This window comes from Protopterus annectens, chromosome 9.part0 (genome assembly GCF_019279795.1).
Source record: "Protopterus annectens isolate FY-2018-M chromosome 9.part0, PAN1.0, whole genome shotgun sequence".
NCBI lineage: Eukaryota > Metazoa > Chordata > Ceratodontiformes > Protopteridae > Protopterus > Protopterus annectens.
The window spans coordinates 171386343-171412957 of NC_056743.1; the positions used below are offsets into that span (position 1 = coordinate 171386343).

General features: G+C 42.8%; 1 protein-coding gene across 1 annotated transcript in view; it reads left to right on the top strand.

Moving 5' to 3' along the window:
- The window catches only part of PIK3C2A (phosphatidylinositol-4-phosphate 3-kinase catalytic subunit type 2 alpha), a gene marked incomplete in the record, with an annotated part of 1553204 nt that overhangs the window by 1277525 nt on the left and 249064 nt on the right, over positions 1-26615 (top strand). The window contains 2 exon segments of the mRNA XM_044082088.1: positions 18000-18124; positions 18244-18361. Of these exon segments, the coding sequence (XP_043938023.1) occupies positions 18000-18124; positions 18244-18361 (243 nt within the window).

A 26615-nucleotide genomic window follows, 5' to 3' on the forward strand; every position in this document is an offset into this window, starting at 1 on the left:
ATATTCACTGTGCAGAGCGGTAGTGTAGGCTTTGGCAATGGACTGTATCCAAAGAGACTTGAATGCAGTAGCAGACTTATGCAGTATATGTGGGTTTTGCCTTTTAAGTATTATCATTCACAGATGACAAATGCATCCCCTTTGCTATACCTGTTTCTGGAAGGCTTCCTTCAAGCTGAATATTTGAGAAGCCTAAAAAGATAGTGTGCCATATTTCTGCATATGTTCATACAAATATATTACAAGCATGGGCATTTATTGTTCTTTAGCCTGCCAATAAAACAAAACAGTTGTTACCATAATGTGTCCAAACTGTTCTTAAAAATGTCTAAACTTGTACTTTCTTCAATGTAATTTGGTAATCTGTTCCATACTGCAGCAGCTGTCTCAGAGAACCAGTTAGTACACTTCTCATTTGTATAGATTCTTCTACATAGGTTGTCGGATGATTCTCTGCTACTTTCTTGATAACCCCAAACTTTCCCAGAAGTAGTCTCTAAATACACTGTATACCTAAATAAGGTATCCTCTTATTAAAGATCTGTATGAGAGACTGTTCAAGTTCACATATTTTAGTTTTTTATCACAACTTAAATGTTCACATCCATGAATGCCCTTTGGTATATTTCCACTCTCTTTCTAGTTTACTCATGCTTGTTTTCATATTGTTATTCCATACTCAAGTTTGTTTCTAATGTAACTTACAACTATTGGTTTCATCGTTTCTGATTTTCAAGACTTTATAAATGTTTTTGTACAACCTGTAGTTCTACAACTATCATTAACCAATTGGTTGACATGATCAGAAAAACTCAAAAGCTGGATCTACCCGTACATCCAGGTCTTTAAATTAATCTACAGGTTTCATTCTGTGTGTGCTGTATTAAATGTTCACCTTTTCAGTTTGTCTCCCAGATCTCATGATTAGTTTTGGTGTATTTATCAGCACATTATTCTTGTATGCCCAAATGGTCAATTTAGTTGAGATCTTTTGCAGACAAGCCCTCTCTGTAGCACATGTAATCAGTTTACCCAATTTCAAGTAATTTACATACAGACTGTAGAACACCTCCGATGAAAAAGACTGGTCATAAAGATGAAATCTGAACAAGCATGGGCCTAGGACAGAGCCATGTGGGACACCCTGACTTTAACCAAGAATCTCACCTGTCCAGTTGCTGCATGACACTTGCCATGTCCTATTAGTTTGTCGTGCAGCTATCCATCTTATCAACAGTACGTCAATACTTAGTTGTTCTAATTTATTGATAAGTGATTTATTTATAACCCTATCAAATGCAGAAGTTAAATATATATATATATATATATATATATATATATATATGTGTGTGTGTGTGTGTGTGTGTGTGTTCATAGGTGTGTACTAGGCTAATGGCCCTGGGACCTACAAGCCTAGCCATAGGATTACCCTGGCATCATGCTACCCGACCTTGGTTCCCAGTGCCTCTGTTGAGTGCAGCCACTGGAGTTATCCCGGGGGTGAATTTTCTATTTCCCATCCACTCATCGAGATTTCTCTTGAAGATGGTCAGCGAGGTGCTCTGCTTGACATGTATGGGAAGTCTGTTCCATAGCATGGGCAGTGTCTGGGTTGCGAACCTGTCCCTCCAGTACATTCTGTTGATTGTGGCAATGAAGTTGAGGTCTCTGGAGAGTGTGGTGCGGAGGGATTGGGATTTCTTTAGATGCAGCATTTCTAACAGAGCTGGGTCAGACATGGCTTTGTAAGTCAACCAGAGGATCGGCTGTAAGTAGGCAATATGAGACAGAGAATAGTTGTAGTTTTTTTAGTCTGTCCATATAGGACAAGTGTTCAAGGCCTAGGATCCTCTTTGTGAGGTACTTTTGCAGCCTCTCCAGTTGTTGCAGGTGTCTAGTGAGGTACATGCTAAATGGGGCATTGTACTCGATTATTGGCCTAATGAGGGAAGAGTAGAGGGAGACAGTGACCTCTTTCTTCCCGGATGCAAAACCCTTAGTAATGAGATGTGCCACATAGGACTTTGACACCAGTGGCAATGTGGCGATCAGAAGAGAGATTGGTGTCAACCTCTGTTTCCAGATCTCTTATAATGCCTTCTGTGTTCAGTGGATTACCATCGATGTGGTAATTCATGGGAGCCGGGTTTTTCCCAAAGGGGATGACTACACATTTTTTGGAATTGAGCTTAAGGCCATGGTTCTGACACCAGTTGTTGGTCTCAATGAGGCCATTCTATAGAATGTCAACATTACTTGGGGAGCTAATAATAGCTCCCAACTTGCAATCTTCTGTGAACTTTGTCTGCCAGAGTCCCTTCATGTTGGCCTGGACTTCAGAAAACTAGATACCAAACAGGAGAAGACCCAGGACCGAACCCTGTGGGACTCCACTCGTGACTAGTTGTCAGTCTGACTTAGTCAGCTACTTTCACACTGTGGGTTCTGTCTGTGAGCCAGTTTGCAACCCACCTAGTGATATAAGGGTTGATGCCTAGCTTAGTGAGTTTTTCTATGATTCCTGAGTAGGGAATGGTATCAAAGGCCTTGACCAGATCAAGGTAGGCTATATAAACCACCTTGCCTTCATCCACAGCTCTCGTGACTTACTCAGAGAAGTCAACCAAGTTGAGTAGGCATGATCTACCTTTCACAAAACCAAACTGTGTGGGATCCAGAGTTTGGAGATTCCCTATATCCTTGTTTATTAGGTCCATGATGATGCATTCCATAGCTTTGCATGTCAGACTCGTCAGGCTTATGGGGCAGTAGTTCCCAGCGTCTGTAGTCGCTCCTTCTTTGTGGAGAGGGATGACCATAGCAGTGCACCTTTACATCACAACACAAATTTTCATTCATAGCTGTTGTATTGTTATAAGACATCGTGTTACAGGTGGTAATTAATTTATTTTCAACTTATGCATGCTGATATACGGTTAAGTTCCAACCTTTCTAATTCTGACAGTAACCTATCCAGTATTCTCTTTTTCCCTTATTTTTCTACTTCATGAAAGTAGACTTAAGGTTCTCTATAACTCTGGGTTTGTCCTATTCCCTTTTCCCTTAGAGAGGTTTAGTAAGTGCATGTCTCCAGTCTTGAGAAATTTCCCATATTTATGCAACCTAATAAATAATAGATATGATACTGTAAGTTCTTTCTGAAGTGTTTTTAAGTTATTATTACTGATAGTCTCCTCCCTGTGCTTTGTTTGGATCCAGTTTGCGCAGTTCATTTTCAATATAATCTAATCTGAGTTCAGTATCTGAGGTTACCTGGATGTCATTAGGACAACTTATCCCCTTTGTGGAGCCAAACTGTTTTGCGTATGATTTTGTAAATATGTCTATAATCTGTGGGTCTGAGAATCAAATTTAGAAGCTACGCAGAGTTTATAAATTTGTATGTCTTTACTGCATATTGCTAGAGAAAGTCTTGCAGGTAGGTAATATGTTTGCCTTTCTGAAAGAGGAGATAAACAGAATAGTAGCAGTTAGTGAGTAGTTTTGCCAGTATAATTGTTTCTTCACCATCTTGCTCCATACAAGACACAAGTCCTGCAGAGACCATAGAGTCTTATGTTACTAATGAATCAAGCTAGAATTTAGTGAGTTTGGTAATTTGTCAGTAAGAGCCAGAATAGTATACCATATAAAGAATGATCCAACAAGAAGTAGGGTATTAAGGGAAGTGGACCTGGCATTCTCAAAATCTGTGAATGGGTGTAGTGCAAGAATTAACCACAAAAGTGAAAATAGTAAGAAAAAAATCAGTTGTAAAAGACGAGCATTTATGCCTAATGTACTAGATGGGGTCTGTAAAAGTAAAATGTGTCCTGTATTTTATCAGTTTTGTAGAAGTTGTTAGAAATGTTAATTTTGCAAAGATGTCCAAAAGGAAAGATAAATCTGCTTAGTGGTCGACTGTGGCCTCTTCTGGAGTAACAGAATAAAGTCCTAACTACAGCCCCAGTGCCCCAAGTTTGATTAGCTACTTGCATTCCTATTGGTACTGCTATGAGGGAAGAGAGGAATAAAAAAAATTTTCTCTATTCTCCTCTTATGGAGAGGAGAGGGACGGATGCATGTGTGTGGGCATATACTTTGTGGTGGAAGCCCCGTTGGAGGCTGGGGATTACATGGAGGTGCTATCTAGAAGGGGTGGCAGGCACGTTTCACTGCATATGGCTGGTTTCATGTAAGTTTGTTCCTTTGGTTTACTGCTTGACAGCCCTTTGGATGTTACAGGAATGTGGAGAAGATGTTATAGCTTAAAAACAAAATCCTAAATTCTTTTAGCATGTATGATGGCTCCACTTCCAGCTCACTCAACTCTTGCCCCAGGGTAATGAATAGTCTGCTCTGCTTTCACCCTTGGGATTGAGCAGGTCTGTCGCTAGTAGTAGGGCTTGATATTCATTGTGGGGAGTAAGCCCCCAGAAAAAGACATTGGCTATGCCTTTAGTATTTTCTGTAGATTCTTAAGCTGTCAGAGACGGGACTTATCACATTTGGGGGATCCTGTCTACTTACCAATATGATTGAAGTAGCTGAAAAACTTCTTCATTACCATGCATAGTACAAACGTAGAGCATTTGGATTAAGATCATGTTACAGTGGATAAATTTAATAAACGTGCTACTTATAAATGTTTGAACTGCAGACAGTGCCTTTATATTGGTGAGGATCCATTTTATTTTAGCTCAGTGACAGGCAGACAAGTTACAAGCAGCCAGGGCTACTCACCTGTAATTCTGTGAATCTGATATATGTTGCACATTTTACAAGGCCTTTTACACATGAAAAACTTGTAGAAGACAAACAATTATTTGCATGTTTGAGCTAAAAACAAAGAATGGTAGTGGTGCAGTGTTTAAGCATTCAAATGTTTGCTGAAGTTTAAAAAAATGTATTTTTCAGTCTTCCTCATGTTTCGTTACATGGGATACAGACATATTTAGAAAAAAATAATTTCAGTAGCAAATGATATTGAACAATTTCCATTTGTCAGGACTTAACCATCAGTTTTATTTGGAGAGTGAGTTTGTATTTGACAGCTCTCATTGACTTGGGTTTGTTTTTTTGTTTGTTTTTTTTTACTGGTTATGACATGTTAACGTTTTATTGAGTTTTGTAGATTTTATGCCTGTTTGCTTTAGTCTTAGTCTTCCATACAGTAGTGTTCCACATTTCTGTAGTTACTTTTTGTTGACATTAACAACAGTTTTTAATCCTTTTAGACCTGTTCTAGTTGTTTCTTCCACCTTTGTCAACAGACAATCTCCTTTGCACCAAGTGTTTTAGATAAACCGGTTCTGTTTTTGTAGGGTCAGTTGAGATTTTAAATATTACTGTTGTGGAGTTCAGTATTTTTCTGACAATTCTCTTTCCCAGGACACTGCTTGACTCCAGGTCTGCTGAGCCTAGCTAAATCTTCTAACTATTTTATCATCTATTGCAGTAAACTAGCAGAAGCAATTTTGAAGGCTGAATCCTGGAGAAAAGGAAGTATCCTTCCCCTCCCCTTCTAACTGGGGCCATCAAGGTTTAGTGTTAAGAGCTGCTTTTTTGCTGCTGGTGTCTGCATAGCACTGAACTCGGTCATTGATACCAGTCTCTCTTTTTTACAGCTTGCACTGTGATTCATTTGTCTCTGCATCTAGCCCTGGTGCCAGTGCTGACATTAGTTCATGCAGCTCTGATGTCTTTATATCCAGAGTCAGATTTGCTGATGCCAATCACGTCCCAGATACCGGTCTTCCTGGTGTTGGCCCTGTCAGCAGCAGTATTGTCTTCTAACTTGGATTTCCTAGTGCCAGCTTTTGGCCCACTCAGTTTTGGGCTTCCCTCAGTGCTGACCATTTCATGTTCAGTGTCCTTGCTGTTAGAAGTCATGTTTCTTCCCTTTGTCCCACTATTTTAATGATCTACCACAACAGGATCAGGGTTCCTCAGCTCTTCCGTAGGTCTTTCACTAACCAGGCACTTTATTCTTCAGATTCGGGGACCTCTATTAAGAACTCAGAAACACTGACTAAAATCTCAGCAAAGCCGTTTTTGACTCATGTGGAAAACTGATGATGAAGGACCTATTTCACTTTTTGTCCATCAGAAGATCACGTCTTGGTGAGCATCTTCAGCTGGTATACCAAAGAGGTGGCTAGTCAGCTAACCCCCCCATACACTTTCTACAATGATGGCTGTAGAAGGCCTGTAGGTTCACTTCACAGGCTTGATGTATAGTCTTTCTCTTGGTGGTCATTTGGAGAGATGTTATCTGGGTAACATAGGAGAACCCAAATATGATGGTATCACTTCCAAAGAAAGCTAGTACTCTTAGCTTTTTTTTTTTTTTTTTGTGCAGGCACTTAAGAGAAGTGGAACCTACGATGTTAGGTAGTCCAATCTCACCTTCATTTTTACATATGGGTTCAGAGCTGATCCTCTTCTCCGACTCAGCCGATTTTCAAGCTCGAAGACTTCTGTTTGGCTCGTGGCTAAGCAGGTAGGTATCCCATGGTGCACCAGTGCAATCCCCAGATCTTGTTTGCCGCGTCGACGAGTTCGGATGTGCTTCTTTTGGCTCTGGCTAAGTTTTTGCAATTTTCATTATCTAGTGTTTTTTTAGCATAGTTACTGAATATATACATTTATAGGGCTTTACCTTTATTGTCTTGTGTGACTGTGTTAGTAGTATCCTGTGTACCAGTAGTTAGGCACAGTTGCGCTTTGCCTAAATCATTAGTTTTGGCGGTTTCGCCTGTTCCTGTTCTTTCATAGTTTCATAGTTTAGTACTAGGCTATCTGCCCTGAGGCATTTGCAAGCCTAGCCCTAGAGATGTGGCTTTTGCCACCCCATGTAGTGGTACTAAGGTGTATACAAAAAATTTAGAATACTGTGCCTTTGTCTAGTAGTGACACATTGAAGCCCCCCCTTACTTATTAAAATTAGTTTACTGTGCCTCTGTTAAGTAGCGATACAGGGGTGACCCCCGGGGTAAACCTATGATCTCCCATCCACTCGTCAAGACTTCTCTTGAAGAGAGTCAGTGAGGGGCTCTGCCTAACATGGACTGGGATTTTGTTCCAGAGTATGGGAAGCCTCTGAGTTATGAATCTGTCCCTCCAGCATGTTCTATTCATGTTTGTACTGAGGTTTAAATCTTTGGCTCTTGTGGTTCTTATGGATTTTGATTTTTTTTGAGGTGGAGCATGTCCATCAATTCCTGGTTAGACATGGCCTTGTATGTCAGGCACAGATCACCTCTGAGCAGGCGGTATGCTACTGAATAGAGCTGGAGTTTCTTTAGCCTGGCAGCATATGACATATGTTGGAAACCCTTGATCCTCTTGGTGAGGTACTTCTGGGGTCTCTCCAGCTGTTGTAAGTGCCGGATGAGGTACATACCAAATGGGGCATTGTACTCAATCATGGGCCTGATAAGGGAGGAGTACAGGGGCACGATGACATCCTTTGATCTGGATGTGAACCCCTTCATGATAAGGTGGGCAAGGTAGAACGTCTTTCTAACCACTTTGGCAACGTGAGTGTCAAATGAGAGGTCACTATCAACTTGGGTCCCCAGGTCTCTGATTACTTTTTCGGTACTCATTGGGTTACTGTCTATGTGATAATTTGTGGGAATTTTGTTTTTCCCAAAGGGGATGACTATACATTTCTTGGCATTCAGTTTAAGGCCGTGATTCCGGCACCAGTTGTCCGTTTCGGTGAGGCCTTTCTGTAGGATGTATGTGTCAGCTGGTGTATAGACTATGGTGCCTAGTTTGCAGTCATCTGCGAACTTTGTCAGCTACAACCCTCCCATGTTTGCTTTCACATCTGAGAAGTAAATGCCGAACAAGAGGGGTCCCAGGACAGAGCCCTGTGGGACACCACTTGTGACTGGCTTTGAGTCTGACATGGCTCCCGCAATCTTGACTTTATGGGTTCTGTTCTTTAGCAAGTTTGCAACCCATCTTGTGACATATGGATTTACTTTTAAGCTGTTTAGCTTTTCTATGATCCCCGAGTGGGGTATTGTGTCGAAGGCTTTAGCCAAGTGCAGGTAGGCTGTATGGACTGCCTTGCCCTCATCAATGGCTCTAGTGACTGTTTCGAAAAAGTCAACCAGGTTCAAAAGGCAGGATCTGCCTTTTACAAAGCCGAGCTGGGTGGAATTAAGTGTCTGTAGGTCTCCAATGTCGTTGTTTATGAGTTCCATAATAATTCTTTCCATAGCTTTGCAAACAAGGCTGGTCAAGCTTATGGGACGGTAGTTCCCAGGGTCTGTAGTGGAGCCTCCCTTGTGGAGTGGTACCACTGTTGCTGTACGCCAGTGTTCAGGTACATATCCTGTAGTAAGGCTAAGGTTAAATAACATTTGTATATGTGGGTTTAGCTCCTCTTGGAGTTCACGTATCGCGCAGCCGATACCATCAGGTCCCATAGATGCTGTGTTTTTTGCTTTGTTGAGGGCGGTTCTCACCTGGACATCACAGATGACAGGGAGGTTACATTCAGCTGGGATGAGTATTTCTTCTTTTGGAGGTGAGAGAGGGGAGAAATTTGCACTGAACCTGTCTGCCAGAATGTTGGCAATATCTGTGGGTTCGGTAAATTTTTTGTCGTGTACTAACTCTGAGCATATCTGAGTGTTTCCGCCCAGGTTTCTAACATAACTGAAGAATGCCTTGTGGTTATCTTTAGTGTCCTTGGCGATTTTTCTCTCAAAGTTGGCCTTGGATATTTTTGAGAGAACGTAGCTTTCTACTAGTGCTGATCAGAGATGCCTTCCCTTTATGGGATTTTGCTCTGTCTTGCAGTAGCTTCCTTCTTTTGTTATACAATTTGTTTATGGCTGGGGTCCACCAGACAGGACGCTTTCCTTTGGTGGAGAGGGTCTTTGTTTTATTTGGGATTGCACGATCCATGCATTCTTGGAGATGTCCGTAGAAAGCATTTGTGTAGGATTCAGCATTGTGGGATGTGGTTTCCATTGGCCCTGAGGGCTTATACCATCTCAGTCTTGAGAAGTGTAAAGTCGGCTTTTGAGAAGTTTCTCACTGTAGTCTTTTGTGCTGGGGGTGGAGGTGGTAAATGTATATCCAGGGTGATTAGTTTGTGGTCATATCTCACCAGTGAGGGCAATACTTCCGGTGTGGAGCATTTTGTCCCCATGTTTGTGATGATCAGGTCTAGTATATTATCCCCCCTTGTGGGAGAGGTGACTAGCTGTTCCATTGCATTTGAGTTTATGAATTCCAGGAACCTTTGGGCTAGGGTGTTAGGGCTAGAATAGTGCACCCAGTCTATGTTGGGGTAGTTGAAGTCTCCCAATATGATGGTATTTGGTGAGACATTCATATCTTCCAATGTCTTCAGGAAGGCTGAGTGGGGTTCTTGAGATTGGGAGGGTGGTCTGTAACATGCAACCAGTTGTATAGCAGTTTTGCCTATGGTTAGCTGCACCTGGATGGTCTCCGATGCTTCATGAGTTGCCACTAACCTAGAGGTGTGGGTATCCTTGATGAATATGGACACTCCCCCTCCCTTTGTGGTTCAGCCCGGGTTTTGGGGCCGAAAAGCATGATACGAGGTAAAGCCTGGTAGCGCTGGGGTGCTGACAGGAGCCTTGAACCAGGTCTCTGTTACAGAGCAGACATCGATGTTCTCCATACTGAGGAGTGCTTTGAGAGCCTGCATCTTGAGATTTAGACTTCTGGCGTTGAGCAGCATTACCCTTAATTTTTTTCCATTTTTGTTTTCTAAGGAGGTGGGTTCGCCTTTTAAGCCTTGCCTAAAAAAGGCACTATTGGGGTGGCAAGAGCCTTAGCCAATGTCCGGAAGCCCAGTGGTGACAGGTGCAAGCCGTCCCTTGCAAAGCAGTGTGGCTTGTCCAGCATGTCATCCCAAGCAGACAGACATTGGATCCTCCTAGAATGACACCAGTATTTGAGCCAGTTGTTAAAGCTGGTCATCTTGTCTTTGTATTGTGGCATCATTCTTGGTGAGGGCAGGATGCTGCTCGGGGTCAGGGTCATACCAGCCTGGGCTACATAATCAGAGAGCTCCTCAATGTCTCTTTTCATGTAGTCCAAGGAGGTATGTCTCAGGTCATTCACACCGGCATGGACAATGACGGAGTCATATTTGTATGTGCTTTTGAGTGACCTGAGTGCATGTGTTACATGGTGGATCCTAGCCCCCGATAGGCAGCTTACCGTTACCCTCTCCTTGCTCAGCCTGGTAAGTGGGACGTCAGTGTGTCTGACTATAGAGTCACCTATCACTAGTGTAGCAGGCATAGTGTTTGGCTTTAAGGGCTGTGATTTATTGACACACCGATTTATTGAAGTATGTGTTGCATGTGTTAAGTTTTGAGGTGGTGGATTTTTGGGTGTCTGCTTTGGGAGCCTCTGTTGTTTTGGTAAGTTTTTTAATAGAGCCTCTGAGTATGTTTTTGTGTTATGTGCTTGATTTGCAGTTGGGGTAGGTCTATGTGTGACTGGGTTTGTTGTGTGTGTGGTTACCTTCTCCTCCTGTCTGGTCTTGCCAGTCCTGAGTTGAGAGAGTTCAGCCTCCAGTTTGGCTGTATAGTTGCATCTCTCACATGTATTTGTGTTTGTTGGGAGGAGGAGAGGGTTGTCTGTGTACATGAGACAATTATAGCATTGTCTCAAGATTCCCAGATTAACCAGCTGAGCAGGAGAAGATGCTAGCAATCTACCACTCGACATGCTAGAATATTATAAGAGAGTGCTGTGCCTTTAAGGGAAGTGGTTGGGGTGGTAGGTGGATGTAGTGCTACTTGAGTTTGAGAGTGCTTGCTTATAAGAGTAGCTTAGAGAACAAGTGCTATGCTTATAATATAACGAGTAGACTGGTTATTCTAAGAGTAGAGCTTTCTAAGGGAAAATTTGAAGAGCAGACTTGGCGGAGCCAGGAAAAGTTTAACCCTGTTTAACCACGCACAATCGCGCAAAGCCGCACTAATGCGGATTTTAAACAGAGAACTTGAAAAGAGCTAGAAATGGTCCAAAACAACCAATTAATACAGCTCTTGTGCTGAGGTCACTTCCTTCAGGGACAGATAGGCTGCTCAAGGCTCCCCACTCCCACTGGTGAGCAAAGAAACTTCCTTCTTTTCCAAGTAAGGTAATGGACAACACAGGAACTACACCACAGCCCAGAATACAGCAAAGCCTGTAAACTGGCCTAAACTAGTCGAGGAGAGGCGGGAAAAGGATTCTTTTTTTTGTTTGTTTTTAGATAGAAAACACTCAGAAATACAGAAGGCAGCAATAAATCAGTTACACAGGCTAGCACACTTTAGTGGGCAGCCTCAATAGTTAAATTAAACAAACACAGATTTTCGATTAATTTTCGACCAGGTAAACTTTTAAGTGCAGATACTATAAAATGCAGCAAACAGTTAAAAAAACAGTATAAGCTTGTTTAAAATAAGCAAGAGAAGGTATTCCAGGTAAAAAACAGAAAAAAATACTTAAATCTGGAAAGTAGTCGCTTTTCTCAGTTCTCTGTAGCTAGGACCACTCTGCAGGACCACGTGGAGCTGTTCTGGAAAGTATACAGTTAGGGTTTACCTTAATTGCCTTGTGTGACCAGTATTGGTGGTCTCCTATGTATCAGTAGTTAGGCGCAGTTGCGATTTATTGTCTAAATAGTTAGTTTGGCAATTTCGCTGTTCTTAATCAATAGGTGCTCCTATTGATTATTTTCCTGTCAAGCGATTATTGTTGACTGGTGGTCTTTAGTGGAGATCCGCTAAAGTCTTAATTACTTACAGTTGCTAATTTTGCTCCTACCATTTTGAGCATGTGTGTGTTGTGGTATTCTTGGTCTGTTTGAATTAGAAGACCCGGTTCTTCACAGGGCTAGGCCCATTTAACTTAGAGGACCTAGTCCTCGTGTGCTACTCCACTGTATTTTTATTTGAAATTTTTTCCTGTGTGACTGCTAGGTCTGTTTATCTTGGAGGACCTAGTCCTCTTGTAATTCTTCTGCAGGACTAGACCCATTTTAGTTAGAGGACCTAGTCCTCAGTCATTTCTCATTCTCGTTCCCCTCTGGTTGCTTGTGTGTTGCAGTGTCTAAGGATAGCAAGGAGCACAAACCATCTGGGTTTAAAAAAAATGTATGAAGTGCTCCCAGAAAATGTCTTTGACGGATGGCCACAGTAGCTGTGTCGACTGTTTGGGAGCCATCCATTTGGAAGTCATGTTTGTTCTGTCATGCTTTCTCTCCTAGAGTGTTGCAGGAGAGAAAAAACAAACTGATACTCAGGGGTCTTTTGAAGCCAACCTTCGAGGAAGCTTTGTCTGGTTCTTCGGCTTCTTTGTCTAAGTCTTCGAAGTCAAGATCTGACTCAAAATCAAAAAGTTCAAAAAGGCCTTCTCCGGCACCGGCTAGTGTTTCGGAGCCGCCTGCCAAAGTAACAAAACCTGCTTCCTCGACTCCTCAGTCTTTGGAGCTGAAGGGGAGCACCGTGGTTTCAGAGTCGGTCACAGATGCTTCGGTGCCAACTGCTGAACCCTTGCAAATAGTTGACTCTGCTTCTCAGAGCCGGTCTGTAGAGTCCCTACCGGTCTCCTTGATGGTCAAATCTCCAGTGCCTGCTAGGTCAAGATCCCCAACCTTATCTTTCAGATCTTCCTGGAGTTTTTCGGAAGAAGATGTTGAGAGGGTAGTACTGTGACTCCTCTAGTCGTCTGCCCTGCCTAAATTTTTGTTAGCCCCGACCCAGTTGACTCCACAACCACTCGAACCAGTCTTATCCTCATCCGTGTTTCCTCCTCCGAGCCATGTTGGTTTTTTGGAGCCAGAGTGCTTGTTACCAACGGAGGAACCCTTGGTTCCGGCTCCCCTTGCTGTTGCATTGGAGCAAAGTTCGGCTCCGACACACTCTGCTCCGTCCGTCGTGTCCAGGGACCGAAGCTCTTCTGTCGGCGCCGAGGGGGAGGCTTTGAATCTATCTTCGTTGGTTTCCTAGCCTTCCTCTTGGTGCGTCTGCCAGGGTGATCTCGGACCCTGCTTCTATATCGGAGCCGATGGCTCGGGCTCCGGCACTGTCTTCTCTTTCTTCAGAGCAGAAACTGTCTTTGGAGCTGGAGAGGTCTGCTTTTGAGGTGATGAGGAGCATGCTGTCACAATCTACAGCCCCTGCCAGTGGTACAAGCACTCCTCCCCCCAGGGCTCCCACTTCGGTCACAGTACCTACTCTCTCCGGAGACGGCAGAGACCCACAACTTCAGGAGCCACCGGCTGGTGGCTCCCACTTTTCCGGGGCCTCCCCAGAAGGTCCTTTTGAGGAGCCCTCTCTGAAGAGAGTATGCAAGAGGAAGCATATTGACTCCTAGGATGAGTCTCTGACATTGGACACTGACCTCGATGAGTCGGTGGGGTCCCCTAAGTCGTTCTCTGATGATGTCTCCTTTGTGGGTATTGGATCCTTAAACAGAGGTGCGACTGGCCCACTATCAACCCTTCTGATGAGTCTGTGTACCTGAAGGCTTTCGGGTCTCAACCCTCTGCCTCTTGGGTGTCTCCACCTTTCGACGAGCTAATGGATCTGGTTAGTCAGAAGGTGTGGGATACTCCTGATGCCGTGGAGCCAGTCCCTAGAAGACCAAATAAGTTCCTGTTTGCCCCTCCTGGAAAAGAATTCTTGCCTAAGGGCATTCCCGTGGATGCCATGGTGGTGGCGGCAGCCAAGAAGAAGGAGTTGGAGACTTCTTCCTCTTTTCATCCGCCAAACAAGGAGTCTCAACAGATGGACAGATTTGGGAAGTGTGTATTTAGTTCAGCGGCCTTTACACTTCGATCTCTGAACTGTCTTACTCATTTCACGAGGTTGCAGAGGGATCTCCTCAAGGAGTTAGGAGATTCCATACAGGGTGCTTGTCCTGAGGGAGTCCCGGATAGGATCTCTGCTCAGTTATCCACCCTAAATTCAGTAGTTAACTCCTCCATGCGGCTTGTATCTTATGCGGCTGATGGAGCGAGCAGAGCAGCGGGTTCAGGAGTTGAACTTAGGCACCACTCCTGGATGCGCTTGTGTAATTTTGCGAAGCCATTTAAGTCCACCTTCACCAATGCCCCATTTGATGGTTCCTCCTTGTTTTGTTCCAAGGTGAAAGAAACACTTACTCTGTCTGAACAGGAAGGGAAGACTCTCTCTGCCGTGGGAGTCCGTTTTACTGTCCCTTCTCGACCATACCCCAAAGGTCAAAGGGGAGGTAAGATGTGATTCCAAAAGTCCCAGAGGGCCATGGTTCCTTTCGAGGGCGGCCTTATCAGTGCTCTTGATGTGAGGCCCAACTGCATTTCTCTTGGGCCAGTCGGGGGTCTATCTCTTTGTATTCAGAAGCCTGGCTAAATTTAACCCAAGACAAGTGGGTACAAAGAGTTGTTACCAGAGGCTATATCATACCCTTTTCTCTTCCACCGTTTGTTCCCAAGAAGATCCCAGATGTTCCATCCAATCACAGGGATCAGTCAACTGTGGAGATCAACAAGTTGCTCTCAAAGAGAGTCATCCAGCCCGTCCCAGCAGACCAGATAGGATCCGGAACTTGCTCCAGGTTCTTTTTAGTCCCAAAACGAACCAGAGACTGGAGGCCAATATTGGACATCAGCAGATTAAACAAATCCGTGAAAAAGGACAAGTTTCGAATGGTAACACTGCAGTCGATACTCCCGTTGTTAGGGGAAGACTATTGGATGTGCTCTCTAGATCTCCAAGACGCCTACTACCATATAAAAATGGACAAGGCGTCAAGGAGATATCTACGCTTCTGGCTTGGGAGCCAGCCATTATCAGTTTCGTGCTCTGCCCTTTGGTCTCACCACAGCCCTCAGGGTGTTCACCAAATGCATGGCAGTAGTGACAGCTCACCTGAGATGTCAGGGATTCCAGGTGTTTCCGTATTTGGACGACTGGTTCCTGACCGCCCCCAACAGGCATCTACTTCTCCAAAACAGGGATGCCACCATTCAGATTTGTGCTCAACTAGGGATCTCCATAAATTGGGAAAAATGTGCATTACTGCCCTCGCAATCTGTGATTTTTATAGGCGAAGAGGTAGACACAGTGGATATGACAGTTCGTCTTCCCGCCGAAAGAGCACAAAACCTCATCTCACAAGTTCAGCGACTTCTCCCGCTTCGGAAGGTCAAAGCAAAGTGGATTCTTCAACTTCTTGGAACAATGGCCTTAACCAATCTGTTAATACCTTTAGCCAGGTTGCATATGAGAATCCTTCAATGGCTCCTGTTCTCCCAGTGGTCATTCCAATATCTGCCGCTGAATCACCCTATTCTGCTGACGGAATCATGCAAAAAGGACCTTCGTTGGTGGATAGCCCCCAGCAACTTGTTCATGGGAGCTCCCTTTGTGCCTGCCCAACCCAGTGCCACTGTGACCAAGGATGCCTCCCAGGTCGGGTGGGGGGGGGGGCATTATCTTGGCAGGACTGTCCACGGCACATGGCAAGAACACGAGGCTCGTCTGCATATTAACGTTCTGGAGATGAGAGCGGTGCTTCTGGCGTTGCAACACTTCAGGACATTCTTCCTCCAGGGACGATTGTGATACAGTCGGACATGTCGGTTGTATGGTATATCAACAAACAGGGTGGTACCAGATCTTACCCACTCTGTCGAGAGGCCATGCAAGTTTGGTAATGGGCGATTTCTTCCCAGCGCTTTCTGGTGGCAACGCATATTCCGAGGACAACCAACGTGATAGCCGACAAGCTGAGCCGGGCAATCTTGTTGCCCCATGAGTGGTCTCTGAAATGGGAGATAGTGGAACAGATTTTCTGAAAATGGGGACAACCTTTTTACCAGTCTAGTCATTGCCAAGTGCAGTAGTTATTTTTCCCTAATTCCCCCTCCGGGGGAAGCACCCAGAGACGCTCTGGTCCACGATTGGCCCACAGGACTTCTCTATGCCTTTCCTCCATTACATCTTATCCCCAAAGTGATACAGAAAGCCAACCGACTGAGAAGCAAGTTAATCCTCATTGCTCCTTACTGGCCTCGTCAGGTCTGGTTCCCCTTCCTTGAGCCTCTTCTGGACGATCCTTGGATCCTGGACCCAGTTCCAGATCTATTGACCCACATGTCTGGTTCGCTACACCCCTCTCTCCATACCCTCAAATTGACAGCTTGGCTGCTCCAGTTCCATCTCTAGTCAGGCTTCATGATGTTTCGTCATCAGTGTCCCATATTCTTTTGTCCTCGCATAAACCATCAACCAGAAAGGCTGTATGACAGTAAATGGAAAAGGTTCTCTATTTGGGCACAGAAAATGAAAGTGGATCCTTACACCGCTCCCATTCCCATAATTCTAGAATTCCTTTCGGAGCTTTTTCAGCAGGGAATCTGCCACAGCCACCATCAAAGTACAATTGGCGGTTGTCTCACATTTTTACTTGGGATCTCAAAATGTTAACCTTATGTCGCATACGTTATGTAAAACTTTCTTGAGAGGAGCCACTTTACTGAGACAACATTTACAGGAACCTGTGGCTTCTTGGGACTTAAATTTTGTGTTGTCCAAACTAACATCCCCTCCCTTTGAACAGTCTCCTTCAGCTTCCTTAAAGTACTTGTCTTGGAAGACTGTGTTCTTGGTAGCTATTACATCAGTCAGACATGTTCCTGAGCTACATTCCCTGTCTGTTAAGCCACCTTATTTAGTTTTTCATAAAGACCGGGTTTCTTCACGTACCAACCCTTCATTTGTTCCCAAAGTTTGTTGTTCTGCCACATTGAACCAGTCCAGTGAGCTTTCCAGTCTTCTTTCCCAATCATAGCAATGCAGCGGAATATTGTTTCCACCAGTTGGATGTTCACAGACAGCTACGTCTTTATTTGCAACGGACCAAAGAATTTCAGAAGTCAGACCAGTTGTTTCCTTTTCTGATTCCAGATTGGGCTTACCAGTTTCTAAGGTGACATTGTCTAACTGGATTTCGAGTTGCATAGCTTTCATCTACAGTTAGGAGGGCAGACCTTTACCCCACAGGATCAAGGCTCACTCTACCAGGTTTCTTGTCTACCTCTGCAGCCTTTCAAGCCAGGGTACCAATTGATCATATCTGTGCAGCAGCTACGTGGGCTTCATTAGTCATAAGTTGGATTTGGCTTCTAGGGGTAGAGCATCCTTTGGCTCCACGGTGCTCAGAAGTATCTTCCAGTGAGACACCCAAGAATAAGGTGCTAGGGACGCTGTCCCATATGTAAAAATGAAGGAGAGATTGGACTACCTAACATAAAGAAGTTATGTACTCACCATAACGTTCCATGTTGATAATCCATCTCACCCTTCATTTTTACCAACCCTCCCTCCTGCCCCCATCCTGGAAGATCTGGAGGTAACATTGTAAATTTCTTGGTTGGCGACCCTTTAGTATTTGTTTGTTGGTTAGGGGTTTCTTTCTATTTCTTTCTGTCGCTAGTGAGCAGCAAACAAGGTGTGGGGATCGCACTGGTACACAATGGGATACCTGCTTAGCCATGAGCCAACCAGAAGTCTTCAAGCTTGAAAATTGGCCGAGTCGGAGCCAAGGATCGGCTCCGAACCCATATGTAAAAGTGAAGGGTGAGATGGACTACCAACATGGAACGTTGTGGTGAGTACATAACTTCTTTTTGTAAATAGTGAGAAGTTTCCCATGCTGTTATAATGCCATCCAGAAAGGTTACTTCATATCAAAAATTCATGTCTTGCTCTGATTTGTTGTTCGTGTAAGGTGAGTGTTGTAAGCAAGCAGTATATACAAAGAAGAAAAACTAATAGATTAGTACATGCATAATACACACTGCTTTTCTCAGACATAGTATTAGTTTCTTAAAAACTGGAGTTTTGGTACTGTAGTTTGATTTGTGTAAGTCTGTCCTTTAATAAATGAGTGGAATGCCTGCGTGATTATCTGTCTGTGTATTTAATTTTATCTGTTTATTTACTTTTTTTTAGATTTATGTAGTGAGAGTATTGAGGGAAGGGCAAACTGATCCTGTATTTATCTTCCGGACATTTTATGAATTTCAAGAACTACATAACAAACTGAGTATTCTATTTCCTCTTTGGAAGCTTCCTGGGTATGTAGTGATACATATTGCATATTCATTCTGCTCATTTCAATTTGTTTGGATAGTCATGTCTGCTTTCTGCCTCTTCATTTATTTTATTTTAATGTTATAACTTTATTTTGCCTCAGTTTTCCAAATAAAGTTGTACTAGGAAGAACCCATGTTAAAGATGTGGCTGCCAAAAGAAAAGTTGAGCTGAACAGCTACATTCAGAGTCTGATGAGCAGTTCTGCAGATGTTTCAGAGGTATTCCCAGTTTTAACTATGTTCATTTTTCCTTACAAAATGGATAATTGAAGTTCTTTAGTTTGATTCTCCTTACTGTTAGTGGTGTGTCATATGTGACTAATGCACAAGATTCAGTATTGATCCCAAGATAAAGCTTAGTGTCAGTAAAGAAAATAATGAAGTTGGATTGATTAACTACATTTATTTATTGTATTTATGTCTGTGTTGAAAGTTATCAGTGTTTTTGTTTAGTGTGATATAGTTTTACTGCATTTTATATATATATATATATATATATATATATATATATCTATATATAAAAACAACAACAAAATCCAGAGCATATCCTTTCCTTGGTGTTTCAGCAGTAGGCCTTCCAAGGAATAACATGAAGAACAGGTTCAGAATGCCATAGTAGCTAAAGTCGTGAATAGCATAGCAGTTAATTAAATCAGATGTTTCCACATTGCTTTACTATTTAGACCTTCATGTTGTTCTGTGTTAAAATGTAAAAAGAGCATAGCTTCTTTACATCCATTTCTAATATTTCATTTTCAGTTCGTTGTATTTTAAAAAGTGTACAGTGTCAGGACCGTTACTTTTCCCATTTTCAAGCATCCCTGGCATGTTTTTGCAAGCTAGTTCTAGAAGTTCTTTTAGTTTCACCAATGCAAGTCTAAGGACAGAGGCAAAATGATAAATGTAGAACTGAATGTATTGCAATTATATGTCCTATTACTGCTGACCATTTGCATATTTATTTATTTGCCTTTAAGTTTGTGTTTCACGTGTTGGTGTCTGTATCAGTACATTCCCACTCCATTGATATTTCATAGTACTCCATTATGACTGAGTTAACATGTCTCCCAGATATCTTTGCATTATTAGGTCATATTTCCTTCAACTGGAATAATTATATAATACATTATCTTTTAACTACTTTTACAAATTTTTTCTGACCAGATGTTATATTGTGTAACAAAATAAACATAGTTCATCACGTCATTATACCTACTGTTTTTCTGCCTGCACCGATAGTCATTTTAAATGTGTAAATGTTTCTGCACACCTCTAAACAAGTTTCAGTAGACTTTCTGAACTTTTAAGTCATATCTTTCCTGTGTAGTGTAGTTGTGTTTATAGGAAGTTTTAAGAAAATCTGTTCAGTCATTGTCTTTTTTAATGTATTCACCACGTGGCAGTAATGGTATTAGGTTAAAGGGATGACATCTCGATACATGCTAAGTTTAGAGTTTGTGGGATTTTTTTCATAAGCCGGTCATGAGTTTTTTTACCTAGACACCATTTAAACATTTTGTTGATTATGCTTAACATTTGTACTGCTGTAGTAGCCTTTATTCTTTGTGGATTGTGTCTTATAGGTTCACAGATAAGTACTATACTAGCTGCCTTTGCAGACCATTTTAAACCTAGCCATTTTCCCTTTTTGTGCTCAAAGTAACCCATCCCTTTTGGTCATAGATTTGCCTTACCCATCCCATTGTCAATAGTTATATATTACCCCAATAAGAGAACATCAGGAATCATGTCATAGATGATTTGAGGAGACATATGCATGGAATAAAGCATTTAGGAGCTTCCTCTGTCCATTACTAGTGTAGATGTCAGTCCTGTGGTAATTTTCTGTTTCCCATCCATAGATCTAAGTTGCTCTTGAATATGGGCAGAGTTGAACTTTGTTTTATGTGGATGGGGTGCCTGTTGCACAGCAGTGGTATTATCTGCAAGATATTGCTGCTATCCAAACTGTTCTGTTGCTGTGGTATAGATCCCTAGACAGAGTATTTCTAATGTCATTTGACTTGCTGATGTACCTTAAATCCATCAGCTATGGGTTGGAGAATGCCTCGTACACAGCTTACCTTTCTGCAGTCTGTAAGATACGGAGTATACTGACAGGGCTTTGAATTCAGTCCATGTGGGACATATTGTTTAGGCCTTGTATCCTTTCAGTAAGGTATGTCTGTGGGCGTTCTAGTTGTATTTGTCTGGATAGACACATGTCAAAGGGGGCATTATATTCAATGATTGACCTCATGAAGGCTGAGTAAAGGGGACAGTGATATCCCTAGATCTAGACACAATCCCTTTGTCTATAAGCTGTGCAATGTAGAATGACTTTCTTACAGTAGACATGTTGGAGGTGTGATGGGGAAGAAAGAGGTAACTGGGAACAAATTTTCTGGGAGTGTAATGAGTTGGCAGACTTTAAAGATTTTCTGCAGACTGCTCTGTCAGGGATACTGGGTGAGCAAATTGGTGTAACTAAGGAAATTATTTTTTGAGCTGTGATACAGAATCAGAATTGCTTAGACATAGTAAGGCCTTGCTGAGTCTAATTATGGTGGTTGCCAAAAACGCAATTACAAGAAAATGGAAATCAAAGTCTAAACCAACTTTACTAGTAGTAAATACAGTAACAGAGATCAAACAACTGGAATTGGGATCTTTAGAAAAGGGTAGGAGCACATTACATAGAAAAGAAATGGGAATTGTAGAAACAGTACATGCAGAGGAGGAATGAGGTTTAAAAGAATGCAGGATATGAATAAGCTATGTAATGTTTGGCAATGACTGGATAGATTATAAATGATGTATAGTGTTTGCAACTCAAATTATGTCAATGCGGTTTGTTTTCATTTATATAAATGTATGATTGCCTATGTCATACATAATTTAATAAAAATGTTTAAAAAAAAAAAAAGACACGTTAGTCAGTCAGGTCACTGTCCACATAAGTTCCCAAATCCTGAACAACTGGATCAATTGAGGGGCCTAGTGTCAATGTGGTATTTCCTTAGGGTAGACAACGTCCCAAAGGATGCAGTAATGTATTTTTTGACATTTAGTTTCAGTCTATGATTTTGGCACCATTTATTTGAGACAAACCTTCCCTAACGAGGAGTCCCAGCACAGAACTCTGGGGGACTGCACTGGTGACTGGTCTCTTTGTGGAGGTAACTCCCTCTCTTTTGATTATCTGCAGCCTATGTGTGAGGCAGATGGCAATCCAGTGGGTAACTTGGGGGTTTATTGCCAGTTTATTTATCTTTTCTGCTATCCCCAAGTGAGGAATTGTGTCTTGCACAAGAGACCGCAACTATCCAGCTTGTAAAAATTCTGGCTGCCTCCCACACCTGGCCTTCAGCTTCACTTCTGTCAGATAAGTCCCCAGCAGTGAACCCCTCCACACAGAAGTTTGCTCTTTAAACAATGCTGTTTATTTTATTGGGGCATTTTAGCAGTATTTTGTTATATAATCTATTGAGCGCAATAGAAAAAACAGTCTATTCCACAGCAAATGAGTAAACTGCCTCAGTACATCACTTGAGGCTTGTATGTGTGATTCACAACAAACTGCACATTTCGTTTTTTCAAAACTTACAAGTTTGTGAAGTTTCTCCATATAACTCTGACACCCAGAAATTATTAGTTATCTTGGAAATCTTACTATTATGGGCCGAAGACAAAGTAGATTGAAGGAAACTAGAAGGAAGGAGAGGGTAGAGTGGTTAATTTTAAGAGTTTGATCTTGTTCTTTATGAACAAGTTGTAATATGGGTTTGTTAACACATTGTTTTTGTTAGTGTACAAAAATTCATTTATCAAACTATTAATAATTTGATGGTATGAATGTAAAAATTAATAATTATGTGACATAGCGCTTTCTCTTGAGTTGAATTTAATGCATTTTAGTAATTAGTGCCATTTTAAAATAAGTGGCACATTTATCAGGGAATAAAAATACCAACATTGTTAAAGTGTGTTGATGCTTTAATTTTAAAGGTTGCAGACGTGGAATTGGTTCAGTATGGTGTGGATTTATTAGATAAATCACTTAGAAAAATGGGTGCAAGTTTAAAGTAAAAAAAAATGATTAAAATTTATCTGGAAGGAAAGAAGATTAGAAATAGTTTTGTTGAAAAACGTACATCCATACTAAATTCAGTACGGGACATAGGAGGATGCTAATTGGGAATGGAACTGGATGCTAGATTGCAGTGTATCATGCATTTATGGAAAATATCTGCCATTCTATGAAAAGTGTACTTCACTAGGAATCTGCTTTTGGTGGTGGACAGCTGATATAATATGGTATGTCTGGTTCATGAAAGTTTGGAAGTCAAATTCATAGGAGTGTTTGTAGCGTTATGGGGTATAAGATCAAACCCCATCAAAAGGGACATTTTATAAAATGAAAGAGGATAGCTTAAAAATGGCTAATATTGTAGTTCATTCTGCTACCTTAAATATATATGTACTGTAAAAACTTAGGGTGAAAAGGCAGGTTTTTAGAAGATTTTTGAGTGTAAGTTATTGTGTTTTGTTCCTGTTAGTACAAAGAAAATTGTTTGAGAAATATAAAAATGTAGACAAACATGGGGTCTGATATTGTTATCCAACTTGGTTCAACCAGTGGTTATCGACTCCAGCTCCACTCTAATGCCAGCCAGTTTCAGTGTGGCAAGCTGTGCTTCATCTACCCATAAACCTCCACTTCAGTAGAAGTACCCCAAATCTCATTTGCTGCCATTCCAGACTGCAGTTAAATCGCGCTCTCCTCCTCTGTATCTTTTTTGGACAGGATTTAATTGCTCCTCCACCTGCTTCATTGATTGATGATGGTGTAGTGTGTGTGTGTGTGTGTGTTTATACTTCGTAGTAAGTTTTTTTTTGTATTGTAGAGTTATTAACTGGTTGTTAAGTTAGTATAGGTGCATTTCCCTCCTTTCAGGTAGTGTAGTGTAGTTTCTTGTGTTTTGTTAGTGCTTTAGGTGTCATGGATAAAGGCTTTAAAAAGTGCGTTTCTTGTGGTCATAAGCTTTCTTCCCAGGGTGTTCGTGATCATTGTGTGTACTCCCTTGAAGCTGCTACTTTGAGTAACTTTGTGCTGTTTGTGAGGGCTTTGGTTCTTTTGTGGTTAACAAGAGGAAAGCCAAGCTCATTCTTAAGGGTCTTCTTCCCTCTTAAGACTGTCTTCCTCCTGCAGTAAGGGTGATAAGTCAGGTCACAAACAGTTCAAGAAATCCAAATCATTTAAGGTAGACCAAGCATTCAGCCCTATCTTCCATTTACGTTTCTGGCCAAACAGGTAGAAAAGTCCTAAGACCTTTGGATCCTCCAGCAGCCTCAGGTCTGCCATCAGCTCCAACACCTCAGAGCCACTCACCTTAGAAGTCAGTGTCTCGTAGTGGATTCCCTTTGGCTCTGCTGCCTCAGAGCCCATCTGCTTTGGCTCCTCTACCCTGCAGTTGTTCCTCTTCAGTTGTGGTCTGGCAAGGCTGCCTCCCCAGCCATTAGCATTTCAAGCCCTTTCTTGGTGAGGGAGATTCCTTTGGGGTGAGCTTTCTTCCATTTTTCTCCCTCAACACCACTGAAGGGTTTCTCCTGCATCCTCTCCACCTCAGGTCCAGGCTTCCCTGGTTTGGACCAGCAAGCTGGATCCATTGCCCAGTCAGCAATCCATCAAAGTCTCATTGGTGGCCTCCTTAGTTCAGTCCTCCTGGCCAGTTGGAAGTCTGAATATGTCGGATCTGAAGCAGTTGATGCAGTCCTTTTTTAAATGCAAAGATAGAGATAGGCCTCATCTCTTCAGCTACCGTGTTTCAACTGCCATCTCTTGGTTTCCTGCCTCGAGTCCTATGGATCCAAGGTCTTCAGAGGCATTTGACTTCCATTCTTTAGGATCAGAGGTGACTGACTCAGGATCTCAGTTCTGATCCTGGCCTTTGTTTCCTCAACCCCAGCTGTGCCAGAGCCGGGTGCATCCCATGGCCAACTGGCTGAGGTAGGGATCTGTGGAAAAATAAACTGCATAAAAACACGAACCAAGAATGAAAGATACACAAAAGCACCAACTGAATAGAAATGGGGGGTCTGTGAGTCAGGTTCAGTGATACTGTTGTTGGGGAAATCTGCCTTTGATTTTTAGCCCTAGTCTCTGTGTCAGAACAAGGTGGAACAGTTCTAGATTCTAGAATGTACTTGAGGTCTTCGGATCTTAGATCTGCCAGTTCAGGATGGTCAGTTTCTGCCTCTGTTTTTCATGTTGTGGAGAGGATGTTCTCCTGCCAGGAGAAGGGATGGTGTATTGAGACCAGTGCCACCCTTCCGTGTTGGTGCCTGTGACAAGCTTGTCAGCTGGGTCCAGGACAGCCTGCCCCTATTGGCCTCCAAGCTGCTCTCCCAGTAAGGGCCCAGTCTCTTTCATCCCCCCTCCCGTGTCTGTGGGGTGGGAAGCCTCTGGTAAGACGTGGTGTAAGAGAAAGCACCTGGAGTCACCTGAGGACACCTGTGGACACCAATTTTGAGTAAGGAGAGGTATCCCCCAAATCCCCCTTCGAAGATGCCTCCTTTTGTGATCTTTTGGAGCTCCTTCACCAGGAGACCTTCAAGGTGGGCTCATCCACATCCTGGCTGGCTCCCTCTCTAGACGCATTTATTGATTTGGTGTCCCACAGTAGCTGGAAGGAAATAGATATCATGGAACCAATCCCCAAAAAGACCAGCAAGATTCTTGCAACCCCCCCCCCCCCAGACACACGTAATGATTTGGTGTCCCAGAGTGGCTGGAAGGAGACACTGATATTATGGAACCAATCCCCAAAAAGCCCAGCAAGATTCTTGCAGCCCCCCCCCCCCCAAAGGATTGACTTCTGGCTTCACTGAAGTAAGAGTCAATCTGTGGAAATTATAGTGGTGGCAACTTCCACCCAAAAGTACATTTCGGAGGAGAGTTCATCAGTCCATTCCCCTAAATAGTGAGTCTTTGGGTTGAATCATTTAGAAAAGCACCCTTCCACCTCAGCCACCTTTACATTAAGGGTGTTAAATTATTTGGCTTACTTAACCAGGCTTCAGATCACTGTGTTGTAAGTGTCAAGAGCAGTGAAGACAGTCTCCAGGAGCTCAGAAGAAGGGCAGTGAAGACAGTCTCCAGAAGCTCAGAAGATGCTTGAGACTCAGCTATCCACTCTTCAATTCATTTCCAACATGCCCATTTGTCTTGCTTTCTAGCACGGCTGATGGAACACCCTGAGCGGTTGGCACCAGCATCATTATGTATTGCCATGCTTGGATGAGGTTGTGTGACTTTGTTGACTGCTTTAAAGTGCCCTTTGTTAATTCCCCTTTTGATAGCTGTTTCCAGGCCGAAAGTACACCTTGATCAGGATTGAGCAAGATTGGAAGACATTGTCTGCTATTAGAGTTTTTCTATCCCTCGATGGACATCATTTTCTTGTAACCAGAAGGGAGGAAAATGTCCATTTTTGAAATTGCTACAGTCCTTTCAAGAGTTCACTTCTGAAGGTTCCCCAATGGCATGTGGGACAATCCCAACAGACGTCATCCTTGTGGCAGGTGGGGGGCATAGAACCAGGGCTTCCAATACTGGTCCTACCTCCCTTTGGAAGGCCCTATCACCGATCCTGAAGGGTTACCCATCTGTTCTGCTCTGGAGGCAGTTGGCAGGTATTGGCTCTACACCCGAAACCTTGGAAGGTCATCGACTCAGATGCTTGGGTGTTAATATTCATATCTAGAGGCTATTCAATTCCATTTTTAGACATTCCCAGTATAACTCCTAAGCTACTTCCAGACATTCTACCCTGTCAGAGAAGAGCAGCAGCCATTGAAATTTAGAAGCGGTTAGCAAGTAGACATCCAAGAGGTCCCACCAGACCATTGAGGATCCAGGATCAATTCAAGGTTCTTTTTGAATCCAAAAAAAGAATGAACACTTCAGGATGATTTTGGATTTGTGCAAGTTGAATCAGTTTGTAAAGTAGGCCCATGTTCCTAATGGTCATGGTGCAGTCCATTTTATCTATGTTTAGGAAGGACTGGATATGCTTGATGGCTCTCAAGGATGCCTACCATCATATAAAGGTTGTGAGGTGGTCTGAGATGCCTGCATTTCCAGTTGGCCAGTCATTACCAGTTCAGAGTATTGCCACCCAGTCTCACCACTGCTGCTTGGGCGTTCAGTTGAATGGCATTGGTAGTGGACTGGCTCAGGCTGAAGGGGGTTCCAGGTCTTTCCTTACCTGGATGAGTGTCTCATAACAACCTCACAAGAGTATTCCTGATCAAGCCGAGGGACATCTTACTCCAGATGTGCAGTTCCGTAGGGATCACAGTCAATTACCAGAAGTCTAGTCTCCATCCATTTCAGGCCTTGGAATTAATAGGATGCCATTAGAACATAGTCTTCCAGATTGCCAAGCTTCCAGAGTTCAGAATATCAAAC